The following is a 14,586-nucleotide window of genomic DNA, read 5'->3' as shown; positions in this document are numbered from 1 at the left end:
TGTAGGTGTTGCCCTCTTGTCAGATGTGTATCCACAGCAGATCCTGCCTGTCCTGCTTGCACAGTATGGCAGTAATGAACAGGGGGGTCAGAAAACCCAGACACCAGAGACCAGGATGAAAATTGGTGAAGTGCTGATGAGAATCATCAGGGCTTTGGGTGAGTAACATAAATCCTGGTGGGTACTGTCTACTTGTTGCAACGCGTTTATGTTTTTGAAGACTGGTTTGGCAAAATGTCATTGGAGTGATACATTATTCATCAGCGTTAAAGCTACATGATTTTGTTCATAGTTAGCCAATCGTTCCTAAAGTGGCAGGCAGAATCCTTAGCACAGCAGGCGAACATGCAGAAGGATGTATTCCATTATGAATAACTGTATTATGCTACTGATAAATATAACTTTTCTTCCACCGTACACAAGGTCCTACAACCTCTTGGTTTTCCTTCAGTGCAGTACATATGTCTGCCTGGTTTTGTCTTGCATGCCATAGTTTGAGCTTCTACAGTCGAATGTTCTGTTGTTGACATATGGCTGTCGCGAATGGTGCCCTAAAACGTGACTTTCTCAATGCTCCTAAAGTTTGGAAGTGTTGTAAAAACCATGTCGGCTGTGCTTCCATTCTATGCCCAGTCTCCTTTCTTTTTGAACGCTCTCTTGCTTGAGTCCTTCACTTGTACCGCGCTACAGAGGAGCGCCGGAGGTGGGCCTTTTTAGGTTTCGCTGGGGGGCGGAGCCGTAGGCTCCTCCAGAGAAATCTATTGAGTATAGTAAGGCACTATGGAACACGCCCCCCGTCCCATTGGCTCGCTCCATAAATGGAGCCTAGCCATTGGACGAGGGGCCTGTCCATCAATGCCGGACCAGACACGGGGGCGTTCCCGAGATTCTTTGGCTTTGGCGACGTCACGCGACGCCGGGAACGCCCCCGAGTCTGGTCCGGCCGGGCCGTGCTTGCTGCTGTCCTGCCTTGTGTCCCTCCTCTCGCCGTCCCCACGTTTCCCGCCTCCCTCCCGACGTCCGTGTCCTTTCCCGCCCCCCTCGTCCTCTCCCGCCCGCTCCCCTCGTCCTCTCCCGCCCCCCCGTGTCCTCACAAATAGTGGTATCCCGGGGGTCAACCGGCAGCTGCTCGGCACCTTGGCCGAGGCACGAAGGGGCTGCGACCGCATTGGTGGCTTTTCGGAGGCTCGTCGGCAGAGGCGCGCTCTGATTGGCCGCTGCAGTGGGCCTGTCCCCGTGAGCTGCGCCGCCGTTGGTTGGAGCCTCGCCGCGTCATCAGGATCTGCCCCGGGAGCCGCGCTGTGAGTGGCTGACTCAGTTCCTTAGACTGGAGAATGGTCTGGGATACTAGTCTGAAGACTGGGCCTGAACACTGTCCTGTGTGCACGAGCTCTAAGTCAGCCGCATCTGTTTCCTGGTGCTGGCCTTCGATACCCGGATGTCGACCTCCTTAACCCGGTTCGTCGAGAAAAGTGAAAGTTCAGAGAGGGAGAGAAAAGAAGAGAAGGGATAATGCAAGGTAAGAGACGGCTCATGGGACGGCGCTGCGCCCATCCATCACCGAGACAGTGATGTCTCAATAACACACCTCCTGCTCCGGATCAATTTAATCCAATTCATGGTGCTAAAGTGGTGTTTACCAGAAATAACTGCCCGGCAGCGCCTGTGTGTGTTTGGGGTCAGGGGGGCATGCGTTAATGCGTCTCTGGACTCAGACCTGGACATCCCATATACGGAGCAATCTCCCAGCACTGAGTGTACACGACGTGAGACACCGTAACATGCACACCCTACAGTAGCATGCACACCCAGCGTTCGAGCATGCACAAAGCACCCCAAAAACACGCGGATTACCCTATTAGGCACACACCATAATATAAACACATTGTGAAATGAGGACCTGGCATATAATACGAGCAACGTCATAACACGGGCACATTACCATCACGTGTGCACATTACTGCAACGTGCACACGGTAGCAAAACATGCACACGCCATTCTAGGTTCATACGAGTGTAACCGCACAAATCAACAACCCGTGAACAAAGCACCGCGGCATGCACACGCCACAATACACACAAAGACCACCATCCCATGAAGACAGCAGCAGAGCATGCGCTGAACACCTCAACCTGTACACACACCCAGCACAACAATGAGCACACGCACACACACTGCAACAGGCACACACTACAACAGTTTGCACATGTTGGCAGCTTTGACCTGACGTCACTGACCGTAGCTGATCCTGATGAAAGTGGCAGGCGTGCGATACTGACTGCAGCTGGCAATTACCCTCGGGATGCCAAACTACCAGGGAACTGGAGTTTGCGCCTCACACCTAATGAGGCACTAGATAGGGGGCTTGCACTCCTGGGGGGCCGGGAGCACCGAGGTCACGTGCCACTTTTTGGCAGAGCCGCCCACCTTTAACTCGGCCCTTATGTCTCTAGGAGGTCAATTCAAATCACAACATAGTACACCCCCTCCCCCCCCCCCACACACCTTCCAGACTAACCTAACACATTCATTCATTCACTGACTGACGCACATGGGTCTCACCAACGCGGAAATGGGAACCGATTTATAAAGAAAAAAATCAAGTATTTGGAGGTAAAGGAGAGACATAATAAAGGTCGAGGGAGATGGGAGAGGTCAGCAATCAGAGACAAGCGTTCGTCGAGAAAAGTGATAGTTCAGAGAGGGAGAGAAAAGAAGAGAAGGGATAATGCAAGGTAAGAGACGGCTCATGGGACGGCGCTGCGCCCATCCATCACCGAGACAGTGATGTCTCAATGCACACCCAGCGTTCGAGCATGCACAAAGCACCCCAAAAACACGCGGATTACCCTATTAGGCACACACCATAATATAAACACAGTGTGAAATGAGGACCTGGCATATAATACGAGCAACGTCATAACACAGGCACATTACCATCACGTGTGCACACCACTGCAACGTGCACACGGTAGCAAAACATGCACACGCCATTCTAGGTTCATACGAGTGTAACCGCACAAATCAACAACCCGTGAACAAAGCACCGCGGCATGCACACGCCACAATACACACAAAGACCACCATCCCATGAAGACAGCAGCAGAGCATGCGCTGAACACCTCAACCTGTACACACACCCAGCACAACAATGAGCACACGCACACACACTGCAACAGGCACACACTACAACAGTTTGCACACGTGCATGCGCACATCATCGTGACATGAACACAGCCTCCTGGAATGCACACAAAGAGCATACAATGCACACCCTGTGACAGGCATATTTGATCACATGCACCAACCATTCTAACAAGCACAGAACGGTACCCTCTGCACATTAGCACAGCACACACCCACTGCTGGTCCTATCTAGAAGGCCTCGTTGCCAAGTTGATCTGCGGCCTGCCTTTGATCGATCATCTGGCGGCTGCTTTGCTGGACGTCAATGTCCCCTCCTGGGCCACCTGCTCTTTCAGTTTCATAGGGGGTGACATGCTCACCACTGCTTCTGAGGTGGCGACGGACACACATGCACACAGACACCCATGCACACACGCACACAAAGACACACGCACACATACACACACGCTAGCCCACACACACACAGATGTACACCCACTCCCCAGGCACACAGAAGTGCATCCCACATAGCACACCTATACTGTAAGGACTGACAGCAGGTGACATCTACTCACGGTCACCTTCATAGACCCGCGCACTCTTCTGCTTCTAGGCGCTAGTCTGGTACTATGAAAGACCGAGTGCAGAGCGAGTGCAGAGCGGGAGGCTGTCATCCCCGTGTGCCTGTCCTAGGATGGGGAATGCTCAAAAGAGGTCTTCCCCTCTTTTACCTATAACCATAACCAAAACCCAAACACCCCAAGTACTACAAGTAAACATTTCCCCGTCCTTCGATCAGGCCTGCGTTAGGGCATGTTGCAGCCTCTGCTTGGTCTGGTAGGGTCCGTTGGCAATGCCCCTGGTACAAACCGGGCAATGGCCTCTTCTGGTGACTTATGGGGTCACTCACTCCCTCAGCGCGTTGTGGGTCTCCTTCTGCTGTGCTGACAGCTCTCCGCTGACAGTGGCATCTGAGCTTTACTTCCATGCCACCGTTCTCCTTTATCCTTCCATACCATATTACATGAGGTTCCTGGCTCCTTGGTGACGCATGCAAGAGCCCATTTGTGCCTTCCTCAGTGACATCACTTCTACATCTATTAACCATCCATGAGCCAATCCCGAGGTTACAATACCACTTTTCTAGTGAGAATAGCACATGAACTTCCACACTTATTCATCGCTCGAACATCAGCTGATGGATGATGTTAGACCTGACATCATTGGCTTGAGTCTCTCCTCCATGTTTTCCGTTTGCCTCTACTGTGTTACGATGTTTTGCTGGTATATGCTTTGGGCGCCGTGTCACTGCTGATCAGTGCCATAGCGCAAGTGCTCCCTATGTTAAAATGATGTATCTATGGTATCCATGTTTGGCTTATTTGGTTTACTGTCAGTCCCTAGTCTAGTGCACCAGGAGTGCCGGGGCTTGTAAATGCAAATGCCGCTCGTGGGCTTGCAGCACGTGTTGTGCCACCCACAGGAGCGGCCTGGTAAACGAATGTCTACGGGTCGGTCATTGCGAGACCCACGTGCAGTCTTGCACTGTCACGTCGGCTGCGCAGGTATACCTACCTGCCAGTCCCTTCAACCTTCCCTTAGCTTCATGTTAGTCACCCCTATGGTAGGCCCGTGGGCAGGGTGCATTGTAAGTGTAAGGTAGGACAAGCCTGACCAAGTTGGCATGTCCTGATAGTGAAGTGCCGCCATCTTAGGGCTTCACTATTGCGAGGTAGCCTGCTCTCCGTTGGATAGAATGGGCCGCCGGGGTTATTAACGCTATAATCCTAGCTGGCTCGGGGAGCATGGTGCAATGTCGAGTTTGGTATCCCTGAACTCGGGGTTTAATTACGCATCCGTTGGTGTGGATGGTTTTTAGGTTTCGCTGGGGGGCGGAGCCGTTAGGCTCCTCCTCCAGAGAAATCTATTGAGTATAGTAAGCACTATGGAACACGCCCCCCCGTCCCATTGGCTAGCTCCATAAATGGAGCCTAGCCATTGGACGAGGGGCCTGTCCATCAATGCCGGACCAGACACGGGGGCGTTCCCGAGATTCTTTGGCTTTTGCCGACGTCACGCGACGCCGGGAACGCCCCCGAGTCTCCTCCGGCCGGGCCGTGCTTGCTGCTGTCCTGGGCATCGTGAGTGCTTTTCCCCCGGCACGTTTCCCGCCTCCCTCCCGCCGTTCGTGTTCTCTCCCGCCCCCCTCACGCCCCCTGTGTCCTCTCCCGCCCCCTCCCGCCGTCCGTTCCTCTCCCGCCCCCCCCCCGTGTCCTCGTAGGTGCTGCCGCCATTTTTTTTATCCGCCCGGGGGTCAACCGGCAGCTGCTCGGCACCTTGGCCGAGACACAAAGGGGCTGCGACCGCATTGGTGGCTTTTCGGAGGCTCGTCGGCAGAGGCGCGCTCTGATTGGCCGCTGCAGTGGGCCTGTCCCCGTGAGCTGCGCCGCCGTTGGTTGGAGCCTCGCCGCGTCATCAGGATCTGCCCCGGGAGCCGCGCTGTGAGTGGCTGACTCCGGGGGAACCCTCGACGTCAGCGGAGGCCAGTGGGAGCTGCGACGGGGGCCGTGCCTGCGAGGGTGAGTCTTTGGGAACACGTGACGGTCGCTGTCTGGGAGTCTGCATGTGGCGCACAGGTATGCTGATGAGAAACTGGGCAGCATTATGGGCACGCGAGGTGAGCTCGACGGGCGGGTTGTGGGGGCAGAAGGGGCGGACTCTGAGGGAACGCGTGGAAAGTGTTGGTGTCAGAGTTGTGCGCCACTGTGCCTACTATTTCCAATCTCGCTGCACTTGCAGTGATAATGTTTTTTGCTTCTGTGCTGAGTTCACTTCTGACGCAAATCATCATTGGCCCTATAAAGTAACATAACTAGCGCAGGGGGATAGGAAGTCAGTGCGCTGCATTCACGTAATACGACCGACATTCCACGTAATGACAAGCCATAAACCTATATGTTTCACTCAGTGTATTTGTGCTTTGCTTAAAAAACACATACCGCCTAACATTCAGCATGTGACGCACTTCTATACATCATAAAATACTATACTATGCGCAAACACATCATGCAGTTTGGGAATCGAATATGGCGAATGAAGGCTCATTGGAATGTGGTTTGTGACATCCAGCTCTTCCTGTGACAGAATCATAGAATCAAGAGCTATGGACCCTGTGCTAAAATCAAATTAATGACGCCATTAGTACACTTCCTTACCGCTTGCAAAGTGCCCCTTTGGTTGCAGAGACATCAATATTATCAGGACCGATTTGAGTGACGGGGCATTTGTCCAGCAAACTAAGATGCCGTCTCTTATCCGACAGGAAATATTCAGTGTTGCATATTAACATATAATACTGCAGTTTTTATATCTGAATATTCAACCACGCGTAGCAGTATTCGGCTGATTATAGAATGTCCATATTTCTGTTGACAAACACAAATTTCAGAGGCCGGCATTGGTATTTTCGAGAATTTAGCAGGTCGTGTGTTCTTTGGTGGCCGGAAAAGGGAGTGACGTCTGAGAGTGCAGTAGGATGTGTTTAGCATTGCAGATAGCTGTGAGTTGGAAATGAACAGAGCAGCAGCATGTCAGCGTAGCGACACCAAGGGAGGGCCTCATATGGGTCTTCCTGTCTGAATGTGGGTGGCGTGCCTGCTGGTGGTGCGCAGTGGTTCAGGTTGTGGTAGAGCCTAGTGAATGGTAAGCAGGGACTTACTAGTTATCAGGGTTGGACGTTCAAGTTTATCTTTGATTAATTCTTGGTTTGAATTTGACTGAATAGTTTTAAAGTAGACAAGATACGTTTTTAGGTCTGGAGTTAGCTTTGCTCTTTTGATTTTCCTAAAATGATATGTACAGTACAGTTACTCAAGGGGCTTTCAGCTTCTCCTCATCATCCATTGGTTTGATATTGTGTCATTCACATTTTTCTTCTGCCCATTATAGAGCACAACTTGTGGCAAAGGGTCAGGCAAGCTTCACCCCTTGGCTAACTTCACTGAGAGTTGCGCCATTCTGCCCTCTCAGAAGAAGCCTATCCACACACAAAGTAGTTCTCTTTAGTGCCCTGGGCTACCATGGCAATGTTTGATTTCTGTTACCCAGAAAGTATTTTTGTTATTAGCCATTTGTTTGTTAGACGGAGGAGGGCCACCAGCTTCCTCAATATAAAGGTTTGTAAAAACGATGGCAAAACAAAATAATCACTGACTACACCAAAAGGCTGGCAGCAGCACCACACCAATTGGCTTTCCCAATGCTTGTTTAGTATGGGAGCCATCACTGAGGAATGGCAAGGCTAATGCTCAAAATAGCTAGCTAAATCGAGAGTAATCTGGTATTTCCCTCCATTGTGTACACGTCATTTTGTATTGTCACAGTTTCCCATTCATGTTTACAAAAATTTGCTTACGGGGATTGGACGAGTCTAATACCACTCCCTGTGTACCTCTGCTGCCATGTTTTTTTCTGTGACAAAGCAATAATCAGTTTTTCTACTGCATGCAACCTTAGGCACAAGGTTAAAATTGCTTGTGACGTTTCTACCCCACCTATGATTTATGATAAGTGGCCAAGAATTGAGGGATGACATTTTATATTGTTTACTGGCTGACCATGCGCAAGGCTCATGTATGGCCAGGTACATTTTTACAGTAAGACAAGAAGTTAAAAAGTATTCGACATTTCGAAGGCACCATGGTGGGGTGTCAGAGGCATATAAGACTGCAATTCGAAGCCATCTCTCACTTTTTATACCTGTAGCTCTCACGCATTATAACATTCATGGCAATTCATTTACTTGTTGAAAAACTCACCCTTTTAAATACACCAAACAAGTGCAACCCTTGTTTTAAAATGTCTTTTTGACTAATTCATATGGTCAGTTCCTAAATACATGGAAAATATTCATGTGAATTACCTTAGTAAAATAACTTGAATGTTCTTTCACACTTCCATTTGAAATAATATTTATTTTTTATAGTGCTCTGTTAATCAGGAGGCCTTTTCAGGACACCAGTGAAAACAAAATATGATCACAAGCTTCTTAGACCCCAGCATGTTGTTTATATAGGAACATATGCAGTGAGAATTTTGTATTTACCTGCATATTAAATACACATTACTACATTTTTATTTCACCTGTGACTGTAATAGAGGGCAGAAGAAGGCTGTGAAAGTGCTTCTTATGATGAAGTGACATTGATGCGCATTGCATATGCAGATTTTTCCTTCTCCCATTGTTATGGTAATTTGGTGCCTGCGGTCAAGAAATGACCAGCTTGAGTGTCAACCACTGGTTATTTGACACTACACAACATTGATAAATTAGGGCTTGATGTACCAAGATTACATAAAAAAGTGATCACAATTAGCTCACCCAATTTTACAAATACAATTTGATTTTGCATACAAACCTAGATACAAATAGGTTGATTCACAAAACACAAAATCACAGGGGAGTGCATAGGGAGTGCATGATAAGTGCAGAGTGCATAGGAAGTGCAGAGTGCAGAGTGCATAGGAAGTGTGGAGTGCATACAAAGTGCACAGTGCATACAGAGTGCTGCATAAAAAGTGCAGAGTGCATAGGAAGTGGAGCGTGTAGGGTGCATATAGAGTACAGAGTGCATACAGAGTGCTGCATAGGGAGTGCAGAGTGCACAGGGAGTGCATATGAAATGCAGAGTGCAAAAAGAGTACTAGGGAGTGCTAGAGAGTGCCAAGTGACTGCAAAAAAAAGGTAATGGCAATGTAAATGACAATGCCATTTACTTATCTGTTTTCGAAACAAAAACATAAATACAAATTTTGGCATATACAATGCCAATAACTCTAACTTTTCCAAAGGCGAAACCATTGCATTGTAAATGCTTGTTCTACCAGCCATGAATGGAGGCAGGGCTCAAGTCGGGGTACCACGCAGATGGACGGCATCACCCCACTTATTTTACCAGGTTTTTACCGGGTTGGACGCCGTCCCCTCTGCCCAAAAGATAGAGCCGGTACCCGAGCATGCACCTGCGCACAGGCTCAGCACTCACCAAACCTCACCTCCTATTGGCGAGAGATGGCGAACTGAGCTCTTTAAGTTGTTTCACGTTGATGGAACCATTCAGTATGACAGACGGGCACTCGTGGCCGTATATTAGAATAGGTCAGTATGCAGGGCTTTAAGTGGGCCAGGTCTCACCGGTGCTGAGCACCGGCTGTTTTTTAAAGGGGGCCTCGAAACGGTTCTCTATCGGGCTCTGTTTTGTGCCCTGGCACAGGCGGTCCGGTGTTCCGGACTGCAGTGACAGCAGGTCACACTGTTCACTTCTCTCTGGTGGAGAAGTTACGGCATGACGTATGCCAGGTGAGCATTGTGGGGGTAGGGAAATCCGTTAAAGAGAGTCATTTTCTCTCTGGATTTCCCTTCTCGAAACTCAGGAGCAGCAACATTGTCGTGGTGTCAACAGGGATGTAAGTGGAAGCTTTTTCAATATTATCTACAAGCCATAGTTGCTGCCTATTCATCTTATGCAACTAACAACCTTTGACAAAGCCAATAGTCCTGACTTGTTATAGGTATGATGTTACTTGTTACACCATATATCTGGATGTAAGGACAGAAATAGCCAAATACAAGTCGGGCGGCACACTAGACTAAACTCAGATTTTTAGTTTACGTGTTTTTAAGCCACGCCCTTAATTACATTGGCCACACCCCTTTGAGAGACCCCCCAGTTTTTTCATCTCACTTAAAGCCCTGCGCGCTATGCTTCTTTCTCTTCTTCATAACAATATTTGTGACTCCGCCTGCTTGCTAGTGTTCTGTATTAGTCTATATGCACAACTTTGTTAATTAGCATTTGCATGTGTTCTAGAGAACTACAATTTCAAAGGTTCCCTCTAACATTCTAAGGACATTGTTCAGATTCCCTTCTAGGGGTTCAAAATAAACAATTAGCACCCGGAGAATCTCATGGGAGATGGTTTGCTGTCACCAATCCACTGCGTTTTGAAAGATGGGATGTTAAAAGCTGATGCCAGATAACTATAGGCTGAAGCAATGCCAGGTAGTGGAGGGTTATGTGACTCTAGCCCGAATTCTGCCACTGTTAAGGAATGGTGGTCCGCTATGTTTTAAAGACCTACATAATGCCTGGTAAAATTATCGCTAATATGAGGCGGATGCTACCTAGGTGTGTGTAAATGGACAGTATTATTTTTTTTATGTATTTAATAATTTACTTAGCAGCACAATTATTAGGGTGCCCTGGTGTTAGGTGGAAGCAGAGCAAACGACAAGCATTTGCAATGCAATAGGTCTCGCATTAGGAAAGTTTGAGCTATTGGTATTGTAAAGGACAATTTTTTTATTTATGTGTTGGTTTTGAAAATAGCGAAATTAATAACTTTGTCATTTACAATGCCAATAGTTTTAATTTTCGCAAATGTGACACCTATAGCATTTGTAATGCAATATGTGTTGTATTTACGTGACTTAGATGTATTGATATTGCAAATAACAATGGCTTTTATTTTTTTAAATATTTAAATAAGTTATTGTAATTTATAATGGCAATAGCTTAAACTTTTGTAAATAACTTTTGTGAAGATTATGTTCAGTGTATTTTATCGCGATGAAAATTCAAGAACAGAAGTGAAATATTAACATCTTTTTGTGACACTTGTAATAAAGCTTGAAACATTCAGAGAACATATTTGAACCAGTTGTTGTTGAATGGTTGCACAGATTGACGGTATGGTGGCGCTGAGTGATGTTGTGGTGGCGACGAGTGATGCTGTGGCGTTAAGTGATGCTGTAGAAGCGCATAGTGATGTTGTGGTGCCCCTGAGTGATGCTGTGGTGATGCGATAGATAGAGTGAGTGCGATAGATAGATAGATAGAGTGAGTGCGATAGATAGAGTGAGTGCGATAGATAGAGTGAGGGCGATAGATAAAGTGAGGGCGATAGATAAAGTGAGGGCAATAGATAGAGTGAGGGCAATAGATAGAGTGAGGGCAATAGATAGAGTGAGGGCAATAGATAGAGTGAGGGCAATAGATAGAGTGAGGGCGATAGATAGAGTGAGGGCGATAGATAGAGTGAGGGCAATAGATAGAGTGAGGGCAATAGATAGATAGAGTGAGGGCAATAGATAGATAGAGTGAGGGCAATAGATAGATAGAGTGAGGGCAATAGATAGATAGAGTGAGGGCAATAGATAGATAGAGTGAGGGCAATAGATAGATAGAGTGAGGGCAATAGATAGATAGAGTGAGGGCAATAGATAGATAAAGTGAGGGCGATAGATAGAGTGAGGGCGATAGATAGAGTGAGGGCGATAGAGTGAGGGCAATAGATAGATAAAGTGAGGGCAATAGATAGATAAAGTGAGGGCGATAGATAGAGTGAGGGCGATAGATAGAGTGAGGGCGATAGATAGAGTGAGGGCGATAGATAGAGTGAGGGCGATAGATAGAGTGAGGGCGATAGATAGAGTGAGGGCGATAGATAGAGTGAGGGCGATAAGACAGATAGAGTGAGGGCGATAAGACAGATAGAGTGAGGGCGATAAGACAGATAGAGTGAGGGCGATAAGACAGATAGAGTGAGGGCGATAAGACAGATAGAGTGAGGGCGATAAGACAGAGTGAGGGCGATAAGACAGAGTGAGGGCGATAGTGAGGGCGATAAGACAGATAGAGTGAGGGCGATAAGACAGATAGAGTGAGGGCGATAAGACAGATAGAGTGAGGGCGATAAGACAGATAGAGTGAGGGCGATAAGACAGATAGAGTGAGGGCGATAAGACAGATAGAGTGAGGGCGATAAGACAGATAGAGTGAGGGCGATAGACAGATAGAGTGAGGGCGATAGATAGAGTGAGGGCGATAGATAGATAGAGGGAGGGCGATAGATAGATAGATAGATAGATAGAGGGAGGGCGATAGATAGATAGATAGATAGAGGGAGGGCGATAGATAGATAGATAGATAGATAGAGGGAGGGCGATAGATAGATAGATAGAGGGAGGGCGATAGATAGATAGATAGATAGATAGAGGGAGGGCGATAGATAGATAGAGGGAGGGCTGTATAAATGCCATAGAAGACAGAACATAACGGAAACATTCAGGTATGATACACTGGCCACACCAGTAATTGAAATGTGCCCCAAATGAGTTCTCCAGTGTTTAAATAACAAGGAGGGTGCTATCTGCCCATGTTCATCAGTCTAAATATGTATTAATCTTGTTGTGAGCTCATTCAGCGATATAATTTTCAACTTGATCCAGCCTGCACCAAGCTTTTTGCAGGTTGTGATCTCTCTCCTTCTAGTCAATATTTTCTCTTTGCATGCTGGGACTTGTATTTCTGATTTTTTATGGGATAAACCGGACAAATCCCAAACTGCATAGCAAATAAAAACATTTAAAAACACCCAACCACAACAAACACGCACAGCAGTTCTGACTGGCGAACATGTCAAATTTGAGAGCTCTGGCCTAATACATATGCTCAAGTGAATGATGTGCACAGGCTTCGAGAGTTTTAAGTGCTCTGGTGACGGAGGGTACAGCCCCAGCTATGGCCACGGTCTCTTACCTGTGCTCAAGTGAAGGAGAAGGAGGTCCGGTCATCTCTTCTTCCAGCCGTCGGCACTGTCCGATTCGGAGTGAAACGCAAACCACAACGTTTAAAACAAATTCGAAGTCAACCCGAAGGAAGTACAAGCATTGGCCTCGGTGCCAGGCTGTGAAATACAATAATAAAACCAGGTCCCCCTAGGCTCTCCCCGATGCCCAGCGCAAGAAAGCCTGCATGATGGCGCTAGGATGCTTCCCACGGCTGAAGAGGGACGTCCTCACATGCTGGCAGCCAGGCAGCAGCTGGCAAACTGGCGCGCTAAGGGGAAGGGTGGGCTGTAATAGCGCAAAGGGTTCCACGGTTCTTATCTCCCTGCGTTGTTGCTGTCTCACCTTCTGGCTGGCTAAAACCGGAAGTTCCGGAGCGTTACGTTGTGGGGCGGGACTTCCGCCTTCTGCGGGAAGCCCGCGCCCATGGAGTGGCTGGCCCAGAGGAGCAGCGGTGTCGCGGGGCTCCCAGGCCTAAGGGAACCCTAGCGTGTGGTGATGCGGAGGAGAAAACACCAGGGGAGTGCGGAGCCTGTAGCAGCGCAGCGACGTGACAAAAGATGAGTGGAGTGGGGGGTGTGTGTGTGTGTGTGGGGAGGGTGGCTGAGGCTTGCAAGGGAGATAGGAGATGAACAGCACGTGATTGTAAGTCACATGGTGAGCGCGCGTGACCCGATCCCAGCCTGCGCATGCCCATCTCCTGTCTCCCTTTTAGGGCCCTTGAAGCAAACTCGACGACTATAGGTCTCGCAGGCGACAGCGCTTTCGCGCTGTGTCGCCAGGTGCAAGACCTAAAAAAAGGTGGGGGGGACTAATAGCATAGCATCCAGGTCTTCAGAAGCGTCCTGAGCACAAGGTGCAGAATTGGTAGCCTGCTGTCCCTTGCCCACAGCTGTCCATGCACTTGTAGCCATTTACGGGAAAGGGGGCTAGTGTTCAAAGGGGTAGCAAAATACGATCTGTCTAATTAATATTCAGGTTGTTTTGCGATTCCATGCAAATTGCCAATTTGCAATGCAACCTTTGAGTACACTGGAAGTGTGATCACCGTTTACAAATCAGTCTGTTTTCAGTTTCCAGACCACTGGTTTATGAATGGGGTTAGAACACTAGGCCCTACATTTTATATTTAAACACGACTCCCAAGGGTCTTGGCCGTTCCTGGCCATTCTAAACTGGCTAGTTACCCTTGTGAATGAAAAACAGATTAGGGCTTCTATTCCCAGCAGGCTGTGTCCACCCTTTCCTTTGTTTATCCTTTACATCTATAGGTAAATATCACCACCAAAGGATCAGAAGCAAGTGAAATAGCTGTTATATATTTTTGTCATTGCAGCCCCTTCACCATCGGTCTGAATACCAAAGGATAACTTTCAATTCAGCAGGTGCAAAATACCATCTCATTAATATTCATTGTGTGGTAAGCATATTGGAGAGTTCACAGCCTTAATCCAGATGATTTCGAAATTAAGCTCAGTCACCCATTTACCATATATTTCTGCTTATGCGGCTATGAAGCACAAATTCGAAATGCTACACTGGAGAAAAGTCTTTTCTTATCCCCATACCTGCACTCGGTCAATCAAACCCAATTTAGCAATTCAATCAATCTCGAATTATAGATAGGCAGTAATCAAAGGCCTCCACATGCTTCTCTGCTATTGATTTAGGGCCAGATGTACGACGCGCAAAATAGCTCTTTACAAATTACGAGCCGTTTGCGATTCGCAACTTGCGAAGTGCTATTATGCATGTACAACAGTGTTAATACACTGTTTTGCAATTCCCAATGGGGTCGCAAATAGAGAGGTTCATGAATATTTATGAGCCT

The 14,586-nt window shown here is 47.9% G+C and overlaps 1 protein-coding gene across 1 annotated transcript in view; it reads left to right on the top strand.

The window, feature by feature from the left end:
• Nucleotides 1-14,586, top strand: part of TANGO6 (transport and golgi organization 6 homolog) — a 579,124-nt gene that overhangs the window by 417,114 nt on the left and 147,424 nt on the right. Inside the window, exon 15 of the mRNA XM_086945772.1 lies at nucleotides 6-158. Within this exon, the coding sequence (XP_086801898.1) occupies nucleotides 6-158 (153 nt within the window). The remainder of the gene's footprint in view (nucleotides 1-5; nucleotides 159-14,586) is intronic.

This window comes from Lissotriton vulgaris, chromosome 12, assembly GCF_964263255.1.
Source record: "Lissotriton vulgaris chromosome 12, aLisVul1.2, whole genome shotgun sequence".
Classification (NCBI taxonomy): Eukaryota; Metazoa; Chordata; class Amphibia; order Caudata; family Salamandridae; genus Lissotriton; species Lissotriton vulgaris.
The sequence above is the reverse complement of the archived record's forward strand: the minus strand, read 5'-3'. Positions and strand labels throughout refer to the sequence as shown.